Raw genomic sequence first — 24,562 nt, 5'->3', positions numbered from 1 at the left:
TGTTAGCTTTTCTTGCTACAGTACAGAACAGCTCTTACAAAATCACAAATGGTACCCCATGTGACTGTAATAGTGGTAAATTATCCCTTGTCATCCTTCTCGACCTGTCTGCAGTCATTAACACAGTTGGCCACACCATCCTCCCCGAACGCCTCTCCACCATTGCCAGCTGGGTGGGACTGCTTTCACCTGGTTTCATTCTTATCTTTTCAGTCACAACCAGAGTATCATTGAGTAGATTCTTTTTCTGCTCCAGCATCGTTAAGTCTGGTACCCTCCAAGGATCTACCTGAGCCCCCTCTTATTTGACACCATCTGAAAACACAATGTCAGTTTGCACATGTACAATGATGGAATTTAGCTCTACCACCACCTCTCTCAAGGCCTCCACTGCCTTTAAATTATCAGACTGTTTGTCCGACATCTAGTAGTGGATGAGCCAAAATTTATTTGAACCAAGCATTGAGAAGATCGAAGCCATTGTCTTTGATCCCCATCACAAACTCCATTCCCTAGCCACCTACTCCATCCCACTCCCTGGCAGCTCTTGATTGTGAACCAGACTGTTCACAGCCTTGGTGTCATATTTGACCCTGAGATGAGCTTCCAACCATATATTCTCCCCATCACTAAGGATGCATATTTTCACCTCCAAAACATCACTGGACTTCTCACCTGGTTCATCTTATTTGCAGCTGAAACCCTCAACCATTTCCTTGACTTGCTTATCCCAGTGTACTCCTGGATTGTTTCCTGTGTCTTGACTCACACCAAGCCCCATTCACCCATCCCCTGTGCTTGCTGGCCTACATCCTTGATTTCAAATCCCTCCATGATCTCATCTCTCCCTCTCTCTAATCTCCTCTAACCCCACAACCCCTCCAGATCTCTGGGCTCATCCAAATCTGGCCCCTTTGACCATCTCCAATTTTAATTGCTGCATCATTGGCAGCTGTGCCAAGGCTGTAAGCTCTGCAACTCCCCCCCGAACCCCTCCCTCTCCTCCTTCAAGACGCCTCTTAAAACCTACTTCTTGACCAAACTTTTGTTACCCTCCCCTAATATCTTATGTGTCAAATTTTGTTTGATAACGCTCCTGTGAAGCATCTTGGAATGCTTTGCTACGTTATGTTTGTATTACTTCATTCCTAATATCTGATTGTAATTATTGTGTGTAAACTGCTACCAGTAATTATTGAATTCTAAATAATGCCGCCTGTAGACTCACTGGTTCAAATTGTGCATTGTTTCCAAGCAGTTATTTATGGGGATATGCAAATCAGAGAGGCAAACGGGCTAAGTTTTCGCCTTAATTTCGGGTCAATTCATCTGTTTAAGAATGGGTGAAAGGCCAGGAATAAATAATAGCAAGGATGAACAAGAGCTTTATCTGGTTGAAAAATATTGTGTAGAGCTTGGTAAATTTGGTAATAAGTATGTATCTTGGTCTTTCCTTAAGTATCTGGATACAGATTTAACTTCCGGAATTGTAGCAATTAAAATTAAATGGAGAATTGTGCAAAGGTGTGATTGAAGCAGTCCTTTTTACAGCAAAAATAACTATTGTGTGCCATCAGTGTTAATGTTCAGTGGTGTCTTTCAACTGCTCTTTCAATCTTCATTTGATGCTGCCTAATGTGCATCTTGAGCAGTGCATTAGATTCAAGCACAGAACCTAGGAGTGATAAAGCCACACTGCATGATATTGTTTCCCCAATGCTCCTGGCTTTATTATTTATGTTGGGGGGTTTACAGGCCGGGAGAAGGAGGCTAAGCTTTTAGCTTGCAGTCTTGGCTTCCACTTCATGATATACGCTCATATTGGAGCCAGGTTCTGGAGCTACAGGGGCACAGAGTGAAGGTCAGCACCATTTGCAAACAAACTACATCTTCAATCTAATTTTTTTTTCTCTCCATAGATGCTGTTAGACCTGCTGATTTTTTCCAGCATTTTCTGTTTTTGTTTCAGGTTTTCAGCATCTGCAGCATTTTGCTTTTATCTTCAATCTTGTTTCTTACTGTATATAATAATTCTTTAACGTTTTCTTCTAGTCAGTCTTTAATTGTGAAACTTTGTGCCAAGTGCGATTCAGTTTTCCCTTGCATTTTAGCATATATTTATTCTTCTTGCGCTTGCTTTCCAATGCCTGACATTCATTGATCCAGTTTTCCACCTGCATATTGGAAATCACTAGAGGTCAGCTTATTTTAAGAACATAAGAAATTGGAGCAGGAGTAAGTCATACACCCATTCAATATGGTCGTTTAATTTAATTATAGTTTAAATAAAGTATTAGTTATAGCTTCCTACTCTCTAATTTGCACCACTCCCCTAGCTTAGAGAGCAACAAGTTGTATTACTCACCAAATGTTGTCCTGTATCACCGGGTCCAGGTGTAGTCTACCCCAGCCCAGCAGGCAATGTTGGAAAATCTCAAGGTTTTTTAAACCTTATTTGGGTATCTTAGTCCTTTACCTTTGATCCTTCACTAATCTTAATATGTACTTATTTATAAGTAATTAACTTTTGGTCTCTTTTAAGTTTTCCTTTCAACTAATACAAAAGCAAAATACTGCAGGATGCTGGAAATCTGAAGTAAAAATAGAAAATGCTGAAAATATTCAGCAGGTCTGGCAGCATCTGTGGAGAGAGAAATGGAGTTAATGTTTCAGGTCCAAAACCTTTCATCAGAATTTATTGCTCTTCCAGCATGTTCTGCTTTTATTTAAGGTTTCTGCTTGTTTGTTTTAATAAACTTAGCGCTAAAACACTGATTTTTTTTTAGCGATTCACTGGATGTGGGCATTGTTGTCTGGGCCAGCATTTATTGCCCATCTCTAATTACCCTTGAGAAGGTGGTGGTGAAGTGCTTTCTTTAACCACTGCAGTCCATGCAGTGTAGGTACTGTCTAAGTTTGGAAGGTGCTGTCTAAGGAACCTTGGTGAATTCCTGCAGTGCGTCTTGTAGATGGTATACTCTGCTGTTACTGTGCGTTGGTGAAGGGAAGTGAATGTTTGTGGTTTTGGTGCAATCAAGCGGGCTGCTTTGTCCTGGACGCTTCTTGAGTGTTGTGGGAGCTGCACTCATCCAGGCAAGTGGAGAGTATTCCATCACACTGCTGATGCCTTGTAGATGGTGGACAGGCTAAATTGTCGTTTCCGGTGCCTAGGTTGATGCTGAGTGGTCTTTCCGGTTTCATTCCTTTCTTGAGACTTTGTAGCTGTTTGATGCAACTGAGTAGCTTGCTAGAGGACATTTAAGAGTCAACTTGGTCTGGAGTCAGATTACCTTCCCTAACAGACATTAGTGAACCGGATGGGTTTTTACAACAGTCAACAATGGTCATCATTAGACTTTTAATTCCAGATTTTTATTGCATTCAAATTTCACCATCTGCCCTGGTGGGTTTCAAACCTGGCTGCCCAGAGCATTACCTTGGATCTCTGGATTACTAGTCCAGCAACAATACCACTACACCATCACCTCCCCTACCTACTGCTTATGCTATCTACTGCTTCAAACTTACAAAAACTTCTAGAAGCATCAGAAGAAAAAAGGAGCACACCCTTTCCCCTCTTCACTGAAATCATGCTGTCAACAAATTCTCAACTTCCCACACTGGTTATATGGCCCTCTATTCATGTTGCTCTCTGCCCTACATTGGTGACGAGTGGCTGTGATTAACACCAATAATCTTGAGTTGTTTTGTCTTTTACTCATTCTAAGGATGTTGGCACCACTGGCAAGGCCAGTATTTATTACACATCCCTAGTTGCCTTGAGTTTCATACAGTTGAGTGGCTTTTCTTGGCTACCTCAGAGGGCAGTTAAGAGTCAACCTATAGGGGGTGGGAATGGAGCCACTAGACTGGATAAGGGCAGTAGATTTCCTTCTCCAGAGGACATTAGTGAACCAGTGGGTTTTTATGGTAATCGATAGCTCCAAGGTTAAACTGTCATGGTGGTACTTGAATTTATGTTCTGAGGTCTAATCCAGCCTCAGGATTACGAATCCAGTAGTATAACCACTACATGATAGTACCCTAGTCTGTGGTGCTGTTGACTCCCAGAGTGTGTCTTGTATAGTTCATGGCACTCCCCAGTGAGGATTGCCCCACTTTTCTTGTTCCAACAGCCATGAGGGAACTCTTTCTCATGGATCTCCTGATCTGCTGTTGGGATTAGCTCTAATAAGGCTGCAAGGCACAGGCTTTAAATGTAAAGACAGGAGAGTGTTGCACTTCAGAATCAGGACCGGGCAACAGTGTAATAGTTCTGTAGCCTGCTTGACTTTCTGTTCTGTTGGGAACTGAGATTTGTATATTTGCAAAAGAAAGATTGTCACCAGGACAAGTGAAGGTGTTCTAATGAAGCTGATCTGTTGCATTTTTACAGCTTGGAACGTGACAAAGACAAGGATGAAGAAATGGAGCTGAATGAAACCAGGTGAGAAACTGGCCCAAACAATTGTATCCTGTCCTTTGTTTTTTGGAGAGCGAGGGAAACTTTAAAATCTGCTTACTATAATTTTCAGCTTATTCATAGAATGTACCAACAGTAGAGATTATCTGTCTTTTCATGTACTTTTGTTGCATTTTAGTCTGTCCAATTTGTGGGGTGAGTTTTATGTCACAACATTCATCTGGAAATACTGTGTTAACATACAAAGGTTTATTTTGCTCATATGATTTTTAACAGCAAAGAAATGGAATAACATCTCTTAAAGTAGATAGGAATTCTATATTTTTGACACTCGCATGTTTTAAAGATTTGTCTATAAATGCTAATCAATCATTTCAGTGATTTAAGATTGCATCACATATTATACAAATGAACCTTTGAAATAATGATCCTTTAATGTCAAATGGATTGTGTCTTTCACATTTCAAGCTTATCCACCAATGCACAGAGCCTATTTCTGAGGGCTGGATTCTATTGACATGTGTAAACTGGCGCTTCATCGTTTGTGTGAGATACACTAACAGACCAGCTTCCAGGCACAAGGTACCCAGATAACAGAAACAAAAACAGAAGATATCATGACAGGCCTGTTTCTCTTCACAGATGCTGTCCGATCTGCTGAGTATTTCCAGCATTTTCTATTTTTATTTGAAATTTCCAGTATTTTGCTTTTGTACCCAGATAAAAGCGATTCTTCTTAAGTGAATTCCTTTGCAAATGGATCTGTTCAGAATCATTTGTGTGTCAACAGTGGCTCAGTGGGTAGCACTCTTACTTCTAAGTCACAAGGTCTTAGGTTCAAGTCCCACTCTTTAATCTAGGCTAACGTTTGCGTGCAGTACTGAGGGAATGCTGTTGTGTTGAAGGTGCCGTTATTCAGAAGATATGTTAAACAGAGTCCCCATCTGCTTTCTCAAGTGATTGTAAAATACCCCATGGCACTATTTTAGGAACATATAAACAGGCGTGGTCCATCCACCTCTTAAGTCTGTTCCACTTGCCCAGCTTAGTTCTGTAACCCTTAATATCCTTGCCTAACAAAAACATATCAATCTTATTTTTGAAATTTTCAATTGACCCCAGCCTCAATAGCTTTTTGGGGGAGTGAATACCACATTTCCAGTGCCTTCTGTGTGAAGAAGCACTTCCTGTTATCAGCTCTGAACAGCATAGCTCTAATTTTAAGATCGTGCCTCCTTGTTCTGGATTCTCCTGCCAGAGCAAATAGTTTCTCTTTATCTACCCTATCAAATCTTTTAATCATCTTAAATCTCTCAATTAACCATCCCTTAATTTTCCATACTCAAGAGACTGCAACCCAAGTTTATGCAACTCGTTCACCTGCTTATCCCAGATATCAATCTGGTGAGTCTGCACTGCATTCCTTTATTACCTCTAGACTTGACTATTCCAGCTCACTTCTAACCAGCCTCACGCTTCCACCCTCCATAAACTTGAGGCCATCCAATAATCTGGTGCCTTTATCCTAACTCTCAAGTTCCTTCACCCATCTCCCCTGTGTTCCTGAATTACATTGACTCCCAGTTAAGCAAAGTCACCATTTTAAAATTCTAATCCTTGTTTTGAAATCCTTTCATGGCCTCACCCCTCTATATCTCTGTAACCTCCTCCTCTGCGCTCCTCCAATTCTAGCCTCCCCGATTTTAATTGTTCAACCAATTGGTGGCAGTGCCTGCAGCTGCCAAGGCTCCAGAATAAAACCTCTCCACCTCTCTACTTCCAGTTCCTTCTTTAAAACCTACTTCTTTGACCAAGCTTTTGACCATTTGCCAAATATCTCCTTATGTGTAAATCTTTTTTTGATAACACTACTGTGAAGCACCTTGGGACATTTAACTATGTTAAGGCCAATATATAAATACAAGTTGTTGCTGTGGCATCCTCTCCAAGCCCATTACATTTTTCCTAGAGTTTGACTCAGAACTAATTTCAATACTTCAGATAGAGTCTAACCAGAATTCTGTACAGTTCTAACAACTCCCATTTGAATGCAGCCCCCTTGAAACAAAGGCCAAGATTCTTTTTGGAATACTTCTTGTATTTGTTCACTAACTTTTAGTGATTTTTATACTTGATCTCCTAATTCTCCTGCTCATTTGCATTTCTTAGAGCCTCATCAATTTGAGAATACTCTGATCTATCTTCCTTGGATCCTAAGCGGACTTTCCTACATTTCCCTGTTTTGCTCACTTTATCAGGAAGCTGAGGCAGCAATGGTAGCAAGAGAAGCAGAAAATGAAACAAAAGTTTCATTTAAAAACCCTGTGCTGTACTTGTCTCAAGCCGCTGCTGAAGTTAGATCCATCATGTAAAAAGAGAACCATTAAGGCATCTCATTGCAGGTTTTTTTATTATTACACTCAGTGGGCAGAATCTAGTGAAGCTCCCAGGAGTGAGAACCAATGCACTGAGGTACATTTGTCAGGTTTTGTTAGTTTGATTCATTGGGAACCTCCCAAACTACTTTGAATGGTTATCAATTACAATGAATAACTATTGCCTTTCAAATTTTGCAAAATCTACGTGCAGTCTCTGTCACACTCTAGTTGACCCTTTCCACGGTTGCAGAGGCACTGATTGCACGGGAGGCAAAATATCAGCTTCCTGATGGTGGGATGAAAGTTGGGAAGTAAGCTAATGGTGGATTAAAGTGGGTTATGGTTCCCAATGGCAAGCAGCAGGAACCTATTTTAATAAATTAGCATGTCCTGCGTACTCATTAAGACACATGGTCGCTAGACTGAATTGTACTTTTGTGATTAAATTGGCAGCAAGTGAGAAACACGTGCCTTTTAGATTCATGAATGGCTAAAGGTGGCATGCAGCTGGTGAGGATTTTCCTGGTGAGATTGGTGTGAATACGAGCTGCATTTCTTGAATAGGGAGCTTTGTTGGACCAGGTGAGAAGAGGCTGAGCTGTTACATTGAGCGCAGGTGGTGGCTGTCAAGGAGGTCGGGGCATGGCTGTTCAGGGAGGTTGGGCATGGCTGTCCAAGGGAGGGAGGTTGGATTGTTACAAACCAAGAAGGTTTATGGGGGACAGAGGGAGGGAGCTGGATGACAGAAGAAAAGTAGCCTAAGGCTGCTAAAGCATGACAGAGGGGAGATCAAGAATGATTGAGGGCACATCAATGGTGAGCTGTGAGAGTTGATGATAACTGAGGGCAAGTCAAGGGTAATGGAGGAAGGGTTAAGGATGACGGTTGGCAGGTTGAGGGTGCCTGGGAGCAGGTCCAGGGTGCTGGGGGCAGCTTTGATGTTGGGGGGTAACTCTAGTTTGACAGACAATTGATCAAGGGTGACAGCGGGTTATTTGAGGGTCACAGAATGCAGGGCTAGGGCGATGGAGGGGAGGTCAAAGGTGATTGAGGGAGGGTGGCAGGTGATGGTTTCAGCTTCAGGGATTCCAGAGTGGCAGGTGGGGAGGGGTTGTGGCAGCAGTTTAAGTTCAAAATCAGACAGGCAGAATGATGCTGCTGGATTGCAGAGAGTGGATGTCTGGCCAAGTGCTGTTTAAATAAGGCACCTGGATCTTTGATCACCTTGAGGTTACTGTGGGTTCGACAACTTCCTACCTGTCTCCAGTGCTCAAGTGGCTGTGTCCCTCAGTTGTGCATAGCTAATTGGCAAAAGAATCAAGGGGAGGGGGAGGTGGGGCTTCTGATATCTTGGGAGAACAAAAACACTGATGCATACATATGGATTTCGAGTACCCAAATGAGCTGGTTTATTCTGGTTTTGGTTTATATACATGCATACATAAATGGCCACAAGGGGGTGCAATTACACTCCTCCCTCTGAATGAAAAAGTTACACAATGTTCAAATTTCATACAACTTAGATACATTCCTTGTTTTTCAATTATTTACAAATCAAACTTAACTACTGGCTTCCTATTCCTAAGAGGATACCACCTTTTTGACCCAAACTTTCAGAACTTACGAAAGGACCTTGACCCGTGTTGGCCTGAGTCTGAGGAGAATTTTTCTCCAAAGACCGAGTTTGCCCTTAACCTTCAATTAAATCTTCCACTTCATCAGACATGTCTGCCTGACTCTAACTCAGATCTGAACTGGTTTCAGGCACAATTTGGGTTGGAGTAACTATTGGCATTTTACTGGTATCCCAACTATCCAATTCATCAGGTTCATTTGATTTTTCCCAACTTCCTTCTTTGTGAACCTCTGAAGGTAAGCATGATCTATACATACAAACTTAATCTTTCTCCTACTAAATATCTTGACCAAGTATGTGCGAGGACCACATATTTTCATGACTCATCCTGTTAACCACTTCAAACGCTTATGATGATTTTTCACTCTAATATTCTAGCTCAACTTCTGACTTCCTTATTTCACTTTACCCCTATCATGACTGTCTTTTTGCCTGAATTGTTTCTCTTCTACTGACTGTGCTAAATGTGGCTTCAGCAATGAAAACCGTGTTCTAGGCTATCTTCTAACAAGTCAGCTGGCATTCTGCCGGTAGTAGTGTGAGATGTGTTATGATAAGTAAATACAATATTCAACAGTTTGTGATTTAATGACAGCTGTTGTTTCTCCAATTTTCTATATAGCATTTTCTTAACAAGAACTTGCTTAACAATTTGTACTATGTACTCTGCTACTCCATTGAAGCAGTATGATGCAGTGGAACTCCGTGCTTTAACCCATTCGTTCTCATGAATTTAACAAACTCTTCTGAACAAAACTGAGGTATGTTGTCGGGCACAATTTCTTCTTGGAATCCATAAGTAGCAAACAAACGACACAAGATATCTAGTTTCGTTAGCTTTGTTAGTTCGATTCATCGGGAACCTCTAACACCACTTTGGCTACCTATGATGATGATGATGAATAGCCATTGCCCTTCGAATTCTGCAAAAATCTATGTGCAGCCTCTGCCACACTCTCATTGGCCATTTCTATGGTTGCAAAGGTACCACTGACAGCTTCTTTTCTCGTAATTGACATACTCTACACTGTTTCCTTGTGTCTTCTATGACCTTATCCTACTCTGGCCACCAAAGATGGCTTCTCGCTATACTCTTTGTCAATTTCATCTTTAAGTGTTGACCATGAAGATCACATGGCAACTGTGATCTATACCTTTCAGGAATTACACATAACACAACCTTTATCAACTGATAACTCATTCTTATGCATAAAAAATGGCCTGATTTCAAAATCTGGTACCTGTGTTGACTACCTTTTTGCAATATAGTCATGTACCCCTGCCAAAACAGGGCCCTTACAAATTGTTCTACCAATGCCATCTGCTGTGACTAGCAACTCATCTACAAGTGAAAAGCACATCCTCCCTGTTGGGCTCTACCTCTGATAAGGATGGTAATCTTGACATTGCACTGGAATTATGATACTGACAAGCAGACAAAATCAAATCCATTTCTGCATGTGGTCTGCAGCTAAAATGGGTGTTGGTGACTTTGCATTGTGGCTTATGATCAGTTTCAATCGTGAAACTATGGCCATACAAGTATTAATGAAATCATTTTACTGCAAAAATCAAAGACAGTCCTTCACATTCTATCTGAGCATAACTTCGTTCACTGGCACTGAGATGCATGAGGCAAATGCCAGTTGGTCTCACCTCACCATCCTCAATACATGAGAATTCACAGCACCCGCTACGTATGGAGAGGCATCACATGCCAGCTCAATCGTTTTGAACACATCGTAATGTACAAGCATAGTACCATCTACCAATTGACGTTTACACATTTTGAATACTTTGTCACACTCCTTTGTCCAATTCCCTTCCTCAAGAGTTCATTCAATGGATACACTAAGGTTGCCAAATTTGGTATGAATTTACCGTAGTAATTCATTAGCCCCAAAAAAGATCTGAACTCAGAGATATTCTGAGGGCGTGGTGCATATTTACTGCCTGAACCTCAACTCTTGGTGGGATGTAGCCATCTTTATCTACCCTGTGACCCAAGTACTCTACAGAATTTTGAAACATTTCACATTTGTGTGCCTTCACCCAAACTGCATACTTTTAAAAACATTGGAGCACCCTATTCAGCCTGTCATCATGGGTCTGCCTGTTTGGAGCTGAAACAACTATGTCATCCAAATAACTACTCCCTGAATTCCTTGCAAAATTTGGTTCATCGCCCCTTGGAAAGTTTTGGGTACTTGAAGCAACACCAGATGGCAGCCTTTGAAACTGAAAAAGACCCATGCGTGTATTAGTAGTCAAATATGACTTAGACTCATTGTTTAACTCAGGTTGCAGATAGACATTTGTCAGATTGAGCTTTGAAGATATCTGCCTTCCTGACAACATTGTGAATAAATCCTCCACACTTGGCAAAGGATCAGGTGAATTACAATCCAGTACCTGATTTGTGGCTACCTTATAATCACCACTTATGCTTACGCTACCATTTGACTTTGGTACTGCCGCTGTGGGAGTAGCCCAATTACTCTGTTCTGATTTAGAGATAATGTCCTCAGTCTCAAGTCTTTTCAACTCTTGCTCTACTTTCTCCTTTGGAGAATAAGATACTTGGCGAGGCCTGCAATAAACTGGTCTCACATTCCTCCGAACCCATACCTTAGCCTGGCATCCTGGAATCAGTTTGCCGGATTCACGAAATGCCTAAGGACTTAAAAATTGATCACATTGTTCTACGATGTCCTTTGACGTGAAAAAGCTCACTCCAATTCAGTTTACATGATGCTAACCAGTTCCTTCCTAATAAGGTTGGTTTTTCACCCTTCACCACGATGATAGAAAATTTAGCACATTTTTCATTGCGTGTGACTGGTACTGACACATTTCCAAATATGGGAATTTTCTCTCCTCTATAACTTCTTAATTCTATACACGATTTCTCTAGCTGTTGCTGACTCAACTTTTCAAGATACAGTGATTTAGGAATCACTGTAACTGAAGCAGTCGTGTTGACCTCCATGTTACTGGAGCTCCATCTAACAGTACTTAGACCACGATACCTTGCGAATTTCCAGTAGACACCCTTGTGCTTTGGATCGTGTGGACCTAAACTGATCCCTCATCGACCTGCTGTTGTTCAACAACCAAATGTAGTGACTGATGTTTCCTCCAGCTAGCATTTTCTCCATTTACCTTTTTCGGACAGGTCTTGGCAAAATGATCCTTCCTTTTGCAGCTGTTGAACTCTGCCTTCAGAAATATACAATTCTGAGTCCAATGTTAACCTAAGCACCATAAACAGGTATTGTAGTAGTGCTGCTACTACTAATTGCCTTCGCTGGGCCCTGGTTTACTCAGCTGCAGCTTATTTGCTTCAGCAGACAACCAGTGGTTGTTAACTCTGACTTCTTTTGGGTCAAGTTCTGCCATGTTCATGGACAATGCTGTTTGGCAAGCTATGTCAAAAGTTAACTTTGCCAATGTAGGCAACTTAGTGCGAATGCATTCACTTTTTAACTGCACACAAATTTGTCCTGCAATGCACTCTCTTGAAATTCTCCAAAATTACAATGAATGGACAGTGTTGGCCAGGGGCTGCAGAGAAACTCCTGAGCAACTTTTGTACTGAAGTAACCTGAGCTCAGTCACTGGCCTGAGCTGGCTGGAACCGGTTTGAATTAGCAAAGACAAAGGAAATGTAACGAGACACAAAGTCCTTATTTAGAAAAGGAGTAACAAGGTTATGCTACCTAAGTCTTGGGACAGAGCCAATGAGGAGATGCCACAGACTAGGTAAGCAAGCCTAAACCAATGGGAGAGAGAGAGCACAGCTTGGAAAGATAAGATTTCGGAATAAGAATGAAGAATTTCAGGCGTGGAGCCAGCGAGAACTCTGCAGACCAACCATCGCAGAAGCGGAAGAACCTACATCAGCAATATAGAGACGCAAGAGAGAGAGAACGGAATGCCTGGCCAGCGTCAGCTCTCCTTTTCGGGTATTAGCTTTTATATTCTGTGACCACTCGGAGTGTCAGAGAAACCTAGTGGGTATGCGTCTAGATCCTAGTTTTGGGTATAAAACTGTATAACCTGCTGTAAACTGCATGTCTATATTTAACCAGACGTATAAGCTATATGTAGATAATCTAACGATGTGAATAAAGCGAATTTAGAGTTAAGAGAGAATTGGCTCTTCTCTTTGTACTAAGCCAACAACCATTACCGGTGACCTCCGGCAACAACATCTTTTTCAAAGCCATGATAAACTCTCCAATGTCCTCACTAGGCAACAGATTCCTTGTTTCAAACTGATAGCTTTCTGCAATTTCCAATGGTTTTGGATTGTGTTGATTGTGATTGTTACAATTGTAGTAATAACAATAACAATAATTGAGATTGTGCTTCTCAAATTTACACAAAATGTCAGCAGTGTTTCTTATGGCTTAGCAGGGGCGAGCAAATTCTTGCGCATGCATTTCAAGGCCTGCTTCAGTCAAAACTATTTCCCATTTCCTTTCCCTCGCTGCCTGATTAACAGCTGGATTAGCAGGATCTTCAAGGATATTATTAGCAGTGAAAAACATCTCTAGCTGCTCCACATATGTACGGAAAGATTTTCAGTTATGGCTGTGCCCTTCCAGTTGCCCAATAATACCTGTTGATGCAGCCTTCCTCGAAGGTCAGTGCACCCACATGTTCAAGCAGCCTTTTTTTCTAAGGGCGGATCTTTAAGCCTGTTTCTTAGCAAAAAAAAATCTCAGTTCCTCTGCTGATTTGCTGGAAGCTTATCCAACCCAAATTAATTTGCTATGGAAATCCACAATCCCACTTTGTTGCCAACTGTGATATCTTGGCAGGACAAAAACACTGGTGTGTACACATGGAGGTCTAGTACCCAACTGAGCTGGTTTATTCCGGTTTTGATTTACATACATACCCAAATAGCCACAAGAGGGTGCGATTACATGAATGGTAAGGAAAAATGTTTTGTCTGGTGAGTTTCTCCAACCTGGAATGAACTGGCCAAAAGGGCAATGGAAGCAGAATTGATATAAACTGACATATAGGGAATTGTATATAAACTTGAAAAGGAAGCAATTGCAGGGCTTGGCGAAAAAAGCAGTGGAGTGGGACTAATTGAACAGCTCTTTCAAAGAGCTGGCACATACATAATGGGCCAAATGGCCACCTTCTGTGATGTAAGGTTGTATGATGGATGCAACTGCTTGCACAGCATGAAGCCAATATGTTGCCTTTCTGCTCAACCTAGTGTTTCAGCTGGTCTTATTATTGAAATATAAAATAAATAATATTGAAATATGTTCTTTATAGGTGATCAGTGCTTGAAATCAGGACCTACTTATAGAGTATAATGATGCAAACACTGAGACTTCGACTGTGAAAACATCAGAAATCTAGTGCAATAAAAATCTTTACGTGCTCAGTTATCTTGATAATGTGGTTATGTTCATGGCTGTTCCAGTTGTACATATAGATTAGATGAATCGGATTAACAGAGGTAGCCTGGAAAATAAGTTCATAGAGTGTATTCAGGACAATTTCTTAGAGCAATACATTCTCTTGCCAACCATGGAGCAGGCTATTTTTGACCTGGTAATGTGCAATGAAACAGGATTAATTAATGACCTCATAGTAAAAGAATACCAGTCAACAGTGATTATAACATGATAGAACTTGGTGTTAAGTTTCAGGGCGAGAAATATGGGTCCAGGACTAGTGTCATAAACTTAAATAAAGACAAATACAAGGGCATGAAGACAGAGTTGGCTAAAGTGAGCTGGGAAAATAGGTTAAAGGGTAAGACAGTAGAGGAGCAGCAGGAGACGTTCAAGGAGATATTTCCTAACTCTCAGCAAAGATATATTCCATTAAAAAAGAAAAACACTATGAGAGGGATGCACCATCCATGGCTAACTAAGAACATTAAGGATAAAATCAAATTGAAAGAAAAAGCATACAATACTGTGAAGATTAGTGGTAGGTCAGAAAATTGGACAGATGTTAAAAACAAAGAATGACAAAAAAATTAAGGGGGAGAAATTGGAGTCTGAGAAAAGACTAGTAATATAAAACAGATTCTACAAGTATTTAAAAAGAAAAAGAGTATCTAAAGTGAGTGTTGGTCCCTTAGACAGAGACACTGGGGAATTAATAATGATTAGCAAGGAAATGGCAGAAGCGTTGAACAGGTATTTTGTGTCTGTTTTCACAGTAGAAGTCATTAAAAAAAAGTCCCAAAAATACTTGAAAATCTAGAGGCAAAAGGGAGGGAGGAGCTTAAAACAATCACAATCACCAAGGAAAAGGTACCGAGAAAACTATTAGAGCTAAAGGCTGACAAGTCCCATGGAAATGCTTCATCCGAGGGTCTTAAAATAAGTGGCTGCAGAGATATTAGATACATTGGTTGTAATCTTCCAAATTTCCCTTGATTCTGGAAATGTCCCAATGGATTGGAAAGTACTAATGTAATACCGCCAACAGGAAACTAGAGACCAGTTAGCCTAACATCTGTCATTGGGAAAATGGAGGAATACATTATTAAGGAGCTAACGTCAACACATTTAGAAAATCATAATACAATCAGGCAGCCAACATGGTTTTGTGAAAGGTAAATCATGCCTGACTAATTCATTAGAGTTGTTTGAGGAAGTAACAAGCAAAGTAGGTAAAGGGGAAATAGGCTAAAAGGTAGAGATAAAACAATGGATGGAAATACATTTAAAAATAATGGAAATAGGTGGGAAAAGAAAAATCTATATAAATTATTGGCGGAAAAAAGTGGGGGGGAATCAGAAAGGGGGTGGAAATGGAGGAGAGAGTTCATGATCTAAAATTGTTGAACTCAATATTCAGTCCGGAAGGCTGTAAAGTGCCTAGTCGGAAGATGAGGTGCTGTTCCTCCAGTTTGCCTTGAGCTTCACTGGAACAATGCAGCAGGCCAAGGACGGACACGTGGGCATGAGAGCAGGGTGGAGTGTTGAAATGGCAAGCGACAGGGAGGTCTGGGTCATGCTTGCGGACAGACCGAAGGTGTTCTGCAAAGTGGTCACCCAGTCTACGTATGGTCTCTCCAATGTAGAGGAAACCGCATTGTGAGCAATGAATGCAGTTGATTAAATTGAGGGAAGTGCAAGTGAAATGCTGCTTCACTTGAAAGGAGGGTTTGGGCCCTCGGACGGTGAGGAGAGGGGAAGTAAAGGGGCAGGTGTTGCACCTTCTGCAGTTGCAAGGGAAGGTACTGTGGGAGGGGGTTGAGATGTAGGGGGTGATGGAGGAGTGGACCAGGGTGTCCCGGAGGGAACGATCCCTGCAGAATGCCGCCAGGAGGGAAGGGAAGTGGGGTGTAAGGAGCTGTAGTCGAGATAACTGTGAGAGTCGGTAGGCTTGTAATGAATATTGGTGGACAGTCTATCACCAGAAATTGAGACAGAGAGGTCAAGGAAGGGAAGGGAAGTGTCAGAGGTGGACCATGTGAAAATGATGGAGGGATGGAAATTGGAAGCATCATGCTGGAGTTAGCGGAAATGGCGGAGAATGATCCTTTGAATGCGGAGGCTGGTGGGGTGATAAGTGAGGACAAGGGGGACCCTATCATGGTTCTGGGAGGGAGACAAAGGTGTGAGGGCGGATGCACGGGAGATGGGCCGGGCACCGTTGAGGGCCCTGTCAACTATCGTGGGTGGAAAACCTCGGTTAAGGAAGAAGGAAGACATGTCACAGGAACTGTTTTTGAAAGTGGCATCATTAGAATAGATGCGACGGAGGCGAAGGAACTGAGAATGGAATGGAGTCCTTACAGGAAGCGGGGTGTAAGGAGCTGTAGTCGAGATAACTGTGAGAGTCGGTAGGCCTGTAATGAATATTGGTGGACAGTCTATCACCAGAAATTGAGACAGAGAGGTCAAGGAAGGGAAGGGAAGTGTCAGAGGTGGACCATGTGAAAATGATGGAGGGATGGAAATTGGAAGCAAAATTAATAAATTTTTCCAGGTCCAGACGAGAGCATGAAGCAACATCGAAGCAATCATTGATGTTCTGGAGAAAGAGTTGTGGGAGGGGGCCGGAGTAGGACTGGAACAAGGAATGTTCCACATACCCCATAAAGAGACAGGCATAACTGGGGCCCATGCGGGTACCCATAGCCACACCTTTTATTTGGAGGAAGTGAGAGGAGTTAAAGGAGAAATTGTTCAGTGTGAGAACAAGTTCAGCCAGACGGAGGAGAGTAGTGGTGGATGGGGATTGTTCGGGCCTCTGTTCGAGGAAGCCGCGGAGAACCATCAGACCATCCCAGTGGGGGATGGAGGTGTAGAGCGATTGGACGTCCATGGGGAAGAGGAGGAGGTTGGGGCCAGGGAACTGGAAATAGTTGATATGATGTTGGGTATCAGAGGAATCACGGATGTAGGTGGGAAGGGACTGGACAAGCGGAGAGAGAATGGCGTCAAGATAGCCTCATTGAGTTGCCAGCCAATCAGAGTCTGGCAACTCTGTGCCACACCAGGATCAATAGCCTCTGCCAGTATTGTAGGAGGCCCAGGAGGAAGAGAATCCATGGATGCTGCCAAACCCAGGTAAGTCCGAGATCTCGCCAGGGCCAGGTTGGCAGGTGAGGAATAGGGAGAAGGTGGATGCGGGGAAGCAAAACTGTGGGTGAGTAGCCTCCAGTTAGGCCCGGGAAGGAGAGAACCCTCCCTAAACCTGCCGGGCTATACATTGAGTGCAGGCCAATCCCACTTTCTGTCAGATTCGAGTGGGGGTGGGAAGATGCCTTTAATTGGGCATTAATTGCCCACTCAAAGGCTTTAATTGGACCAAGGGCAGGCAGTTCTTCCATGACTACCTCAGTGCCTCCCTGCCACCCATAAAATGGTAGTGCACATATTGCCAATGGCACAGTGCCCTAATTCCCCGGTCCACCCACCTGTTTTCCCATCCATGGGTGGCCTGTAAGATTCAGCACGTCTGCAGAAAAATCAGACAGTGAATTCAGCATATGTCTACAGAAAAATTAAACATTGCAGAGTATAAAATATTTTTAATAAGATAGAGAGGGGAAAAGGGGAGGTGGAGTAGCTGTACTTATTTGGGATAACAATGGCAGTGGAAAATAGGCAACCATCAACAAGGTAAAAAACAAAATACATATGGATAAAGATAAGAGTTAATAAAGGATTAATCACATGAGAAATACTCAGACAAATTTGGAAATTGAGTGAAAAATAGAATAATAATCACAGGGGATTTCAACGACTCTGATATCTATTGGACAGAAGAGGTAGGTAAAGGGGGATAAAGGAATGGATCTCCTACAACAGGACTCCTTTCAAATTGTCACGGATACTTTAAAAGGTGTTTCCTCAAAGTCACCCTGTGAACAATGCATTTGTACATGAATGTGTGTATTTCACCCTAGGGTGAATAATTCATTTTAAAATAAAGCAGCAAAGACTTTTTTACTTAAAATGAAAAGTGTTAATTTATTTCACTCTATTGCTCTGCAAGTTACTAACACACACACAAAGATTAATTACAGATGAAGATAAAAGTAATACTTATAAAAATTGGATCAGTTCAGTCCATATTCGGCGCAGGCCTGATTTTTTTTGAAGTCGGGATGATTTGCTGTCTGAAGTGAAGGTCTTAAGGTTGTAGAGTTGTTTCTGCAACTGTGATGGCTTCCACTGTTGAATTGCTGGAAATTGCTTTAACAGATGAGCATAGTAAATAGAGTCAGGTTTAAAGGGAGTAGAGAAGTTCCTTATTTCTGTTCTGCAATATGGCATTTTTAGTAGCTATTGTTCTGGATGTCCCCCTTTTGTCTCTCCTTATTTCCAGCTAGCAGTTTTCTTTTCTGATGCATCGAAATTCTTCAAGATCATTCAAGATGGATCTTTTTTTTGTGTGTATTTTATCCTTAGCAGCCAAGCTAAGATGCCACTGTCTCAAAAATGCCAATTGACATCCATATAAAACAAGTGGTAATCCCATTTAGCAATATGAAGTTTATCATCTGTAGTAATCTAAAGGGCCAAGGTTGTTCACACCCTACAGTGGTTATCAATTACTGCCTTTGTGTTTGGAGGAACTCATTGTTTGGAACACTTATTGAATTTCAAATGTATATGTCTGAGATGTCTCCTCTCTGTCTGGCTTAAGGGGTTCCAGCTAGAATTCACAAGGAGAAAGTCAGGTGAACCTCAGAGTCCATTTTGGAAGCAGTCTTTAAAATTCAATCTGAGATTTACAAAATGTGACCTTCGATATAGATAGAACCGTAGAAAAGTCACAGCGCATTCAGTCCATCGTGTCTGCATTGGCCAAAAAGGAGAAAAAAAAGAGACTAGCTGCTCATTTTAATCGTACTTCCCAGCACCTGGTCCTTAGCTTTACAGGATTCAGCACTTCAGGTTGAAGACCCTGGTACCTTTTAAATGAGTTGAGCGTTTCAGCCTCAACCAACAATTCAGGCAGTGAATTCCAGACATCCACCACCCTCTGCATGAAAAATTTTTTCCTCTTGCCCTCTCTAATCCTTCTACCAACCACCGTAAATCTATGTCCCCTGGTAATTGACCCCTCAGCTAGGGAAAACAGGTCTTTCCTGTCTACCCTAATTGGCCTCTCATAATTTTGTACACCTCAATTAGGCCACCTCTCAGCCTCCTCTGTTCTAAAGAAAATAACTCCACCTATCCAAATTTTCTTCATAGCTGCAATTTTCAAGTCCTGGCAACATTCTTTGTAAATCTCCTCTGTACTTCCTGTAATTGTGTACAGAACTGTACACAAAATTCCAGCTGAGGCCTAACCAGCATTTTATACCATTCCAGCATTACATCCCTCATTTTGCATTCAATACCTCGTCCAATAAAGGAAAGTATTCCATATGCTTTCTTTACCACCTTGTCCGCCTATCCTTCCATCATCAATGTACGTGAACATACATTCCAAAGTCTCTCACTTGCTCAGCCCCTCTCAATGCCCTCCTGTTTATTGAGTATTCTCTTGCTTTGTTTGCCCTCCCCAGATGCATTACCTCACACTTTTCCAGATTGAATTCTATTCGCCACTTTTCTGCCCACTCAGCTAAACCATTGATACTTTCTGGAGCCAACAGCTATCCTCTTCACTATCAACTGCACAGTCAAACTTTGTCATCTGCGAATTTCCAGATCATGCCTTCCACATTTAAGTCCAAATCATTAATGTGTACAGCAACAGCCCCAACATTGAGCCCTGTGGAACGCCACTGGAAACTGCTTGCCATTCACAAAAACATCAATCAACCATTACCCTTTGTTTCCTGTCGTTGAGCCAATTTTGGATCCAACTTACCACCTTTCCCTGTATCCCATGGGATATCACTTTTCCAACCAGTCTGCCATGTGGGACCTTGTCAGTTGCCTTACAAAATCCATGTAGACAACATCCACTACACTACCCTCATTAATCCTCGTTGTTACTTACTCAAAAAATTCAATTAAGTTTGTAAGACACAATCTTCCCCTAACAAAACATTAATAAGTAGAGGGTATGTAGACCAGAAGCAAGGGATTACTGTTCTTAAAATTTAGCATTTATAATAGAAATCTAGCTCTGGGGAACGTATAGTTAATAAGGAGTCAATAAGTAGTTATTAGATTTAAATTAATTTATTAACTAGTTCTAGAAATGGCAGTTGCTGGGGTGAAGTGCTTCACCTGTGGGATGTGGGAAATCTGTGATGCTTCAAGTGGCCCGGACAACTACACCTGCAAGAAGTGTACCCAACTGCAGCTCCTCACAGACGGCATGGATTGGTTGGAGCAGCAGTTGGATGCACTCAGGAGCATTCAGGTGGCGGAAAGCGTCATCGACAGGTGTTTTGCAGATGTGGTCACACAGGTAGATGGGTGACTGCTAGAAGGGGCAGGCAGTCAGTGCAGAAATCCCTTGTGGCTGTCCCCCTATCTAACAGGTATACCGTTTTAGATACTGTTGGGGGGATGGCCTATCAGGGGAAAACAACAGCTGTAGCCAGAGCAGTGGCACCATGGCTGGCTCTGTTGTTTAGTGGGTCGGGGGGTGGGGGGGCGGGGTGTCAAAGCACAAGAGCAATTGTCATAGGGGACTCTATAGTCAGGGGCTCAGATAGGCGCTTCTGTCGTCGTGAAAGAGACACCAGGATGGTATGTTGCCTGCCTGGTGTCAGGGTCCAGGATGTCTCTGATTGGGTACGGGACATTCTGAAGGGGGAGGGAAAACAGCCAGAGGTCATGGTACACATTGGTACTAACGACATAGGCAGGAAGAGTGACGAGGTCCTGCAGCGGGAGTTCAGGGAGTTAGGCAGAAAGTTAAAAAACAGGACCTCTGGGGTTGTAATCTCAGGATTTCTCCCTGTGCCACATGCCAGTGAGGCTAGAAATAGGAAGATAGTGCAACTAAACATGTGGCTGAACAGATGGTGTAGGAGAGAGGGTTTCTGATATCTGGATCATTGGGATCTCTTCCGGGGCAGGTGGAACCTGTTACAAGAAGGACAGGTTGCATCTAAACTGGAGGGGCACCAATATCCTGGCTGCGAGGTTTGCTAGTGTCACCCGGGAGGGTTTAAACTTGTATGGCAGGGGGGTGGGAACCAGAGCAATAGGTCAGCAAGTGAAATAAATGACTGGGAACTAGTGAATATGGCCAGTAGAACTAAGAGGAAGAGCAGGCAGGGAGAAATTACTTAACACAATGGGACTGGGGGTCTGAAATGAATTTGTTTCAATGCGTGAAGTATAACAGGCAAGGCAGATGAACTTAGAGCTTGGATTAGTACTTGGGACGATGATGTTATTGCTATTACAGAGACTTGGTTGAAGGATGGACAGGATTGGCAGATAAACGTTCCAGGATTTAGATGTTTCAGGCAGGATGGAGAGGGATGTAGAAGAGGTGGGGGAGTTGCACTGCTGGTTAAGGAGACTATCACAGCTGTACGACAGGAAGACACCTCGGTGGGCTCATGCAGCGAGGCAATATGGGTAGAGCTCCAGAATAGGAAGGGTGCAGTCACAATGTTGGGGGTTTACTATAGGCGTCCCAATTACTGACGGGAGATTGAGGAACAGTTATGTAGGCAGATTTTGGAAAGTTGTAAAAGCAATAGGGTTGTTGTGGTGAGTGATTTTAACTTTCCCTATATTGACTGGGAATCACTTAGTGCTAGGGGTTTGGATGGTGCAGAATTTGTAAGGTGCATCCAGGAGGGCTTCCTGAGACAATATGTAGATAGTCCAACTAGGGAAGGGGCAATACTGGACCTGGTATTAGGGAATGAACCCAGCCAGGTGTCGAAGTTTCAGTAAGGGAGCATTTTGGGAAAGTGACCATAATTCAGTAAGTTTCAAGGTAGTGGGGGGTAAGGATAACAGGAATCCTCGGGTTAAGGTGCTTAACTGGGGTAAGGCTAATTATAACAATATTAGGCAGGAACTGAGGAATCTAGACTGGGGGTGGATGTTTGAGGACAGATCAACAACTGACACGTGGAGGACTTTCAAACGTCAGTTGATAAGAATTCAGGACCGGCATGTTCCTGCTAAGATGAAGGATAAATATGGCAACTTTCAGGAACCTTGGATAACAAAGGATATTGTGAGATTAGTCAAAAAGAAAAGGGAAGCATTCATAAGGGCTAGAAGGCTGGAAACAGATGAAGCCTGTGGAGAATATAAAGAAAGTAGGAAGAAACTTAAGCAAGGAGTCAGAAGGGCTAAAAGTGGTCATGAAAAGTCATTGGCAACCAGGATTAAGGAAAATCCCAAGGGTTTTTATACATATGTAAAAAAACAAGAGGGTACCTAGGGAAAGGGTAGGCCCACTCAGGGACAGAGGTGGGAATCTGTGTGTGGAGCCAGAAGAAATGGGAGAGATACTAAATGAATACTTCTCATCAGTATTCACCAAAGAGAAGGACTTAGCGGTCGATTTGTCTAGGGAAGAGTGTGTAGATAGCCTGGATCATGTTGAGAACAAAAAAGAGGAGATGTTAAGTGTCTTGAAGAATATTAAGGTCGATAAGTCCCAAGGGCCAGATGGGATCTACCCTAGAGTACTGAGGGAGGCTCGGGAGGAGATTGCTGGGGCCTTGACAGAAATCTTTGTATCCTCACTGGCTACGGGTGAGGTCCCAGAGGACTGGAGAATGGCCAATGTTGTTCCATTGTTTAAGAAGGGTGGCAGGGATAATCCAGGAAATTACAGGCCGGTGATCCTTACGTCAGTGGTAGGGAAATTATTGGAGAAGATTCTTCATGACAGGATTTACTACCATTTGGAAGCAAATGGATGTATTAGTGAGAGGCAGCATGGTTTTCTGAAGGGGAGGTCGTGTCTCACTAACTTCATCGAGTTTGTCGAGGAAGTGACAAAGATGATTGACGATGGAAGGGCAGTGAATGTTATCTACATGGATTTCAGTAAGGTCTTTAACAAGGTCCCTCATGGCAGACTGGTACAGAAGGTAAAGTCGCATGGGATCAGAGATGAGCTGGCAAGATTGATACAGAATTGGCTTGGTCATAGAAGACAGAGGGTAGCAGTGGAAGGGTGCTTTTCTGAATGGAGAGCTGTGACTAGTGATGTTCTGCAGGGATCAGTGCTGGGACCTTTGCTGTTTGTAATATACATGAATGATTTGGAGGAAAATGTAACTGGGCTAATTAGTAAATTTGCAGACGACACTAAGGTTGGAGGAGTTGCAGATAGTGAAGAGGATTGTCAAAGGATACAACGGGATAGATTGGTTGGAGACTTTGGCGGAGAAATGGCAGATGGAGTTTAATCCGGACAAATGCGGAATAATGCATTTTGGAAGGTCTAGTACAGGTAGGAATTATACAGTGAATGGCAGAACCGTTCAGTGCATCGACGGGCAGAGGGATCTGGGTGTACAGGTCCATAGGTCACTGAAAGTGGCAACACAGGTGGATAAGGTAGTCAGGAAGGCATATGGCATGCTTGCCTTCATTGGCAGGGGTATTGAGTATAAAGGCTGGGAAGTCATGCTGCAGCTGTATAGAACCTTGATTAAGCCACATTTGGAATATTACTTGCAATTCTGGTCGCCACATTACCAGAAGGATATGGAGGCATTGGAGAGGGTGCAGAGGAGGTTTACCAGGATGCTGCCTGGCCTGGAGATTATTAGCTATGAGGAGAGGTTGGAGAAACTCGGATTGTTCTCACTAGAGCGACAGAGATTGAGGGGCGACTTGATAGAAGTTTACAAAATTATGAGTGGCGTGGACAGAGTAGATAGTCAGAAGCTTTTTCCCAGGGTGGAAGAGTCAATTACTAGGGGACATAGATTGAAGGTGAGAGGAGAAAACTATAGAGGAGATGTGCGGGGCAAGTTTTTTACACAGAGGGTAGTGAGTGTCTGGAATTCACTGCCAGAGGGGGTGGTGGAAGCAGGTACAATAGTGGTGTTTAAGAGGCAGCTTGACAAATACATGAATAGGATGGGAATAGAGGGATACAGACCCCGGAAGTGCAAAATGTTTTAGTTTGACAGGCAATATGATTGGCACAGGCTTAGAGGGCCGAAGGGCCTGTTCCTGTGCTGTACTTTTCTTTGTTCTTTGAAACCATTCTAACTATCCCTGATGAATCCCTGCCTTTCTAAGTTACAGTTTATCCCAGTTCTCAGAATTGATTGCAATAATTTGCCCACCACCAAAGGCAGACTGACTGGCCTATAATTTTCTGGCCTATCCCTCACACCCTTTTTAAATAGTACAACGTTCGCAGACCACCAATCCTCTGGTACCCCTCACCTGTATTTAGTGTGGATTGGAAAATGATCCTCTGAGCATCTGCCATTTCCTCCCTGGCTTCCTTCAACAGTCTGGGATACAGTCCACCCGGCCCTGGTGATTTATCTACCTTCAAGGATGTCAGTCCCTCCAGTGCTTCCCCTCTCATTATGCTTATTGTATCAAATATTTCCCTCTCCTTAGTGAAGGCAGAGACAAAGTACTCATTGAGAACCCTGCCCACATCTTCAGCATCAACGCATAAGTTACCACGTACATCTCTGATAGGCCCCTATCCATTCCTTAGTTATTCTCTTGCTCTTAATGTACTGATAACACATCT

At 42.6% G+C, this 24,562-nt stretch overlaps 1 protein-coding gene across 1 annotated transcript in view; it reads left to right on the top strand.

Annotated features, from left to right (window-relative positions):
- The window catches only part of stard9 (StAR-related lipid transfer (START) domain containing 9), a 356,364-nt gene that overhangs the window by 221,519 nt on the left and 110,283 nt on the right, over positions 1-24,562 (top strand). Inside the window, exon 22 of the mRNA XM_041214173.1 lies at positions 4,397-4,447. Coding sequence (XP_041070107.1) covers positions 4,397-4,447 — 51 coding nt within the window. The remainder of the gene's footprint in view (positions 1-4,396; positions 4,448-24,562) is intronic.

The sequence above is a fragment of the Carcharodon carcharias genome, chromosome 20 (assembly GCF_017639515.1).
Source record: "Carcharodon carcharias isolate sCarCar2 chromosome 20, sCarCar2.pri, whole genome shotgun sequence".
Taxonomy (NCBI): Eukaryota; Metazoa; Chordata; class Chondrichthyes; order Lamniformes; family Lamnidae; genus Carcharodon; species Carcharodon carcharias.
The sequence above is the reverse complement of the archived record's forward strand: the minus strand, read 5'-3'. Positions and strand labels throughout refer to the sequence as shown.